Here is a 5,874-nt window from a genome sequence, read left to right on the forward strand (position 1 = left end):
TTACTGGGAAATGCCTAAATGACTGGGAAACTACCTTAATGATAACAGTCAAACACAGTTGTTTTTTTTATATATTTAATATTCTCAACTTATACAGGAAACAACGTATATCATACCCATACTTTTTCCTTATTGTTACAGTTTTGTTTTTCTTCATATTACTTGAAAACTCGACTTTATCCTTATGTAATTTAGTCGAAAAGTAATTAAAATCTTTAAAAAAGTAACATCAATGTGATTAAAACTATAATAATAATAATAATAATAATAATAATAGACATCAGTTTTATTAAATAACTAAAAAGTTTTTTTTCTATTAATAAATAGCGATATTAAATTAACCATGATTCAATGTTTGTTCTTTTTAAGATCTGTTAGATCGTAAGGGAATGCCCCGGGTAAAGTGCGTTGTCTCAGACAGAGAAAAGTCGATAAGAGACAAGAAATAATCAGAACAGATAAAAGTATTACCAGTGTGGCAGCAAAACCGGGTGTGGACATGCAAATGATGCCGCTCTCGATACGTTCCTGAGTGTAATAAATGGGAACGGTGTCGTTTGATTGTAGAGAAAATGCTAAATCTCCCGCCGACACCACCCGAATTACCCGATTAAGACCGATTTCTGTCATGTCTTGAACGTTACTATTTTTATCCAGTCGAACGTTTTTCTGATGCCCGGCAATATCACGTTCTTCACGAGGTCTTCCTGCGGGAATATATCCGTCCGGAACGTAAGAATCGTGTTGAGGAGGATGTGGATTAACGGGATGAGCACACTGTTCCGGGCATTGATATCGACAAATCTGAATGGTGCATTGAAAATGTACTTCCATCGAATCTGGAAACTTAAATGCTTGAAAATGGCCGTAAGTTAGCACCGAAGCACTCGATCCGAAATTTTTTATTTTTGTAAATCGACTCATTAATTTCGGTCTAACGATACATCCCAAGCTATCCACTAATTCGATCGGTGCTCTTTTCCCATCGTGAGCAATACAATTTCTGACTAGCATATCAAATTTATTTTCTTCGTCTTTAATCGCTAAAACCATAGTCATAGTTTGCCCGATTTTAACGATGCCGGACACCTCGCTAGCCCATGGTCCTTTACCCACCTGAACCTGCATCCAACATCCTACATTGTCTCCTGCAAAATCAGCTCTCACCACATCTAACATATCGACCGGAAATGCTCTAAATGTTACGGCTTTTTCGTATTGATCGTGCCACGTGCATCTAAGTTTTCTCGCCTGATCCCAAACTTCTTGCACTTGTGGATCGTATTGGACGATAATAGTATTTTCGAAGAAGGTTCCACTGCCACTGTGCGCTCCGTATCCGTAAAGTCCGTTTTGAGTATTTCCTAACGTACCGCAGCTATTGATCGAAACGTCGAAGAAAACGCTACTTCTACCCGATCCCGCAGGAAGATGAACGCAACTTCCGTAATTATAATGACCTTTGCTAAAGATAATACCGTGAAATGGTTTATCGAACTCGATCGCAACTTTCATTAAATTTTTTTCGCATTTCACGTCTAAATTCACTATTTTAGGCATTTCTGGCTGAGGCAACGGCCAATGATCACTACCCGGTAAATTCGGAAAACCAGGAAATTGATTGTTGTGAGGATCGTGATCGTACCAACCGTGTTCTTGTTGAGCAGCTGGAACCTGTTGTTGTTGTTGTTGTTGCGGTTGTGGTACGCCGTGATACACGGGATGAGCCTGAGATCCTTCGGCTATTAACTGAGCATCGCTATTAATTAGATTACTTTGCGATCCTTGCGAAAGTAATGAACCGTGAGCGCCTTGAGAATTTTGGATGGTTTGAAAATGCTGCTGTTGTTGTTGTTGTTGTTGCTGCTGCTGCTGTTGCTGCTGCTGTTGTTGTTGCTGTTGCTGTTGAGCAGTCAATGCGGGAATGATTACATGTCCCGACTGAATAGGTAGAGGTAAAGGAAACGGAATGGGATCTTTATTTCCAAATTTTATAGGTGGTGGTTTGGGTACGAACTGAGACTGCTGGAGAGAGTACGATTTTTCATCGAATTCCTGACCCTCTGATTTTTCATTTTCTTGATTTTCTGTTAACTGGTCAGGTTGATTGGATTCTAAAAATTCTTGCGATTCTTCCGTTGCTAAAGCCAGCTAAACAATTTTAAAAAATGTCATATAGAAATGTAAATAAATAAATATATGTATTGTATAATATATAATTAATATATATAATATATTATCTATTATCTAATTATCTAAAATAAATAAATATATATATAATATTAATTTATTTCACAGAACAAGTGTTCAAAGCCCGAAGCGATATAGGGACTGACCCGCAAAAATTATGGCCAACTTTCCTAACCGAACAGGAACTCCGGATCTAAAATTCATGCTAGTATATTAGTATATATATTAATAATTATATATATTTGCATGTAAATGTCATATAATAATTAAACTTATAAAGTTGAAAATGTGTAACGCTTACAGTGTTACAGATTTTAAATACGACAGAGAAGTTTCATATAAAAATACGTATTTCGCTTTATATTAAAAACGAATTGTGTTCTTTGCCCACAGATTCCATTAATTTAGTCAGATTTTAACATATTAAAACAATAAACCGAGCTTGAGTTTGATGGTATCGACCAACACCATTTGCCCCTCTGCCCTAATAATGCAAATACTCTCATTTAAATTCTAAACGAATTTACTTTAATTATGAGAAATTAATTTATTAATTAACGATAGAGAATAATTTAATTAATTTAAAAATGTGAATGTTATTTGAACTTTTTGGCCAAATATAATTCGATATTTAGACAATTTACGCTTATAAAAATCCCAGATTAGTTTATAAAACCGAGAGAAACAATTGTTAATTTACGAAGTGTTTTAGAATGCAACCGTTTAGAGCCCGGAGCGATATCAAGACTGACCCGCAAAAATTGTGGCCAACTTTCCTAACCGAACAGGAACCCCGGATCTAATATGAATGCCGGTAAATGCGGAAGAAGCTCCAGTTGCCCCGCAGAAAAGCGCATGCCTACCGAAACCGGATACTAACGGAGCGGTTCCCTTGACATCGATAGGATCTTTTTGCCCCCCTTTCTCTTATTCTGCACCAGCTTTCGATGTAGAGGTGAAGGTTATTCTATCTACCCTTAGGCAGCGGTAGGTCTCGTCTCGCGTTACAAAGCGTTACCTCGTTCGCCTTGTTCCGGTATAATACTATCCGGAGAAGCAAAAATAAAGGAAACGGCGATATTTGCTCATTTTACAAAAATAATTCCGTGTTTTGAATAAGTAATTATCTCGACATCGTTTCCTCACTTAATAAATACCGATCGGGCAATTCCATAAGTAATTATTTCTTAATTTTTTTAAATAAAATTATCCAAGAAGAGTAGACCCCCCCTCTATAACACTGTTGATAATTCCGTTTTATATGAATTCCGTGTTGTACGAGTCACTTAGATTTTACAAATACGTGAGCCGTTCACAGCCCGGCACATATATTTGTGAAATTTAAGTGACTCGTACAACACGGAATTCATATAAAACGGAATTATCAACAGTGTTATAGGGGTTGTCTACTGTAAATTACAAATTTTTCTGGCAGAAAAAATGTTATTAAAATTACAATTTAGAAACAAATTAGATCTTCCGATAGTGCGATTACTCCATTAAAAATGGCGGGTATACGGGTAAGGCGGTAATATAAAATAAGCAGTGGAAATGATAATTTTTTTTTTGTTACCGGGATAAACGATAGTCAATCGCCTGTTTACGAAAAGTGGCTCACTTAGGAGTAAACAGTTTTTGCTAACTGCCGGAGAAGTTTCTTCGGTCACATCGCCGGGGTCGTCGACCTGTCGAGCATAACACACTGGCCTCGAGCATCGGCAACCAGATGCCCGTCCCTCTAACCTACTAGATTAGGATTGTCGGACTGCCGGCTCGTTAAGTTCATTTTGCAATTTAAATCGATATTTATAGTCGACATTCGCCTCCTTAAAAAATTAACCTTCAAAATATAAGCAAAGATCCGTTATTACTTTAATTGGACTTACCCTACTACACAATAGGATAAATACGGGAAATAAATAAATTCTCCTTTTCTCTCCGCACCACATATCTGACTTTCCTAAAATAAAAAGCGACAATAATAAGGAAAAATTCGTTACAAAGGAGTATTATTAATATTTTTAAATTAATATTCAATTTTTAAGAATTATTTTAACTATATATAGCCTATATTAATCCACAAACAGTACGTTAAACACGTAAATATCGGCTATTTGTTATTTTTTTCCTCACTTCTTACGTCATCCAGTAGCGGAAGTATACTTAGTTTTACAAATAAGACCTTATAGAATGTAAAANTTATAACAGTTTAATAATCAATTTAAACTAACTGTTTTTTTTATTAAAAACAATATGTAATTTATTAAAAAGTTGTTTCTATCAAAAACACATTTATCATCATTTTAAAAATTTGTATGTAAAGTCTGTGAAGAAAATCAATTTTTTAAAATTTCATCTAGTAATATTCTCGACTGCGTTCGCTATATACAGTTTAGATGCGATTAGGTTAGAGAAACTATGTATTTTAGCCTAAAGAGGGCGATGGGCATTGTCCACTATCACGTGATCAGCTACTATTCGGTTAGCGTAAGAATGAATAAGAGGGAAAAGAAAGAACGCCAAATTTCGAAGATTATTTTGCTGTAAAAATACATCGAATCGTAACGTTACACACATCAATATATAAAAGAAATGACAATAATTATAGGAAATCGTACAGTTTGGACAGGTAGGTGTCGATTTTAAAGGGACCTAGTAAGTGATAGTGCACCTAACGAAATGCAGATGGCGCTTTAAAGAACTATAAATAGGGAAGATTCTCTGTGGGTCGTTGTAGTACAGGGAAATGTCGGCGTCGGACGACGAGACGCGTGTGGGGCATTCGGCCGATAGCGGTCCTCTGAGAAGCGAAGAAGCGGCGTTTTTGAACATTCCGGATGACGTGGACGACTTCCATCGCCGCTATCAATCTCCTCTGACGTCGAGATACGCCAGTCAGGAAATGGCCTACAACTTCAGCGACCATCGGAAATTCTCCACCTGGAGGCGACTCTGGATCATTCTGGCCAAAGCCGAGCAGGTAGGACCAACCGGTTAAATTTTCCCTAATTCCTTCCTTAAGCGTTTTGTGGCGCCCTGTCGGAACCGTTCGGAGCGACGCTGGGGTCAAGTCTAACCGGCGCGATAGTTCGGATGGCCCGGCGGTATGGTACAATTGCTGACACGAACGACGCCGTTGGGACCGGAACGGTGCCCTAGAGCAGTTTTCCGCAATCTTTTGGCACACCCGTGACTCAACATGGCACACCAAAATGTTATTCCCCTCAAAAACATATGTGATATGATACTATTAATAGAATTGCAATCCATTAACCTATTATTATCATTTTTATTAAACAGACATCAACATCTGTGAGGAAATTAATTTTACATATAATTTTTTAGAATACATAAAAATGCGTGGCTTGTAATAAAGAATAAACAAACGTCATCTTATTTCATCAGTGCCGCGGCAGAGAATGAAATAAAAGCACCAAATAACGCAACAACGGTGATAAAAATATATAAATAAAACTTGAAATTAACAGAATATGTGAAAGTCCACGTCGCACCTTTCACCGCGTGATGGCACACCGGTCATTGTTCGAAGTACAGTTAAGGTTTTAACGAAGTTCGAGCGAATACGTAATTAGCAAAAAAAAGTTGAAATAAAGAGATTAAACAAAAATTATTACAAATATCGTAAATAACAGTTCACAAATGCATATATAGAGATATTTTTTG

General features: G+C 36.8%; 1 protein-coding gene across 1 annotated transcript in view; it reads right to left on the minus strand.

The window, feature by feature from the left end:
* Positions 1 to 243: 243 nt before the first annotated feature.
* Positions 244 to 5,874, minus strand: part of LOC111628681 — a 24,330-nt gene continuing 18,699 nt past the window's right edge. The window contains exons 2-3 of the mRNA XM_023372510.1: positions 4,077 to 4,150; positions 244 to 2,151 (exon numbers count right to left, since the gene is read on the minus strand). Of these exons, the coding sequence (XP_023228278.1) occupies positions 349 to 2,151; positions 4,077 to 4,139 (1,866 nt within the window). The 5' untranslated portion in view covers positions 4,140 to 4,150 and the 3' untranslated portion in view covers positions 244 to 348. The remainder of the gene's footprint in view (positions 2,152 to 4,076; positions 4,151 to 5,874) is intronic.

Source organism: Centruroides sculpturatus, unplaced genomic scaffold (genome assembly GCF_000671375.1).
Source record: "Centruroides sculpturatus isolate CEXI.00-Female unplaced genomic scaffold, Cexi_2.0 scaffold30, whole genome shotgun sequence".
Taxonomy (NCBI): Eukaryota; Metazoa; Arthropoda; class Arachnida; order Scorpiones; family Buthidae; genus Centruroides; species Centruroides sculpturatus.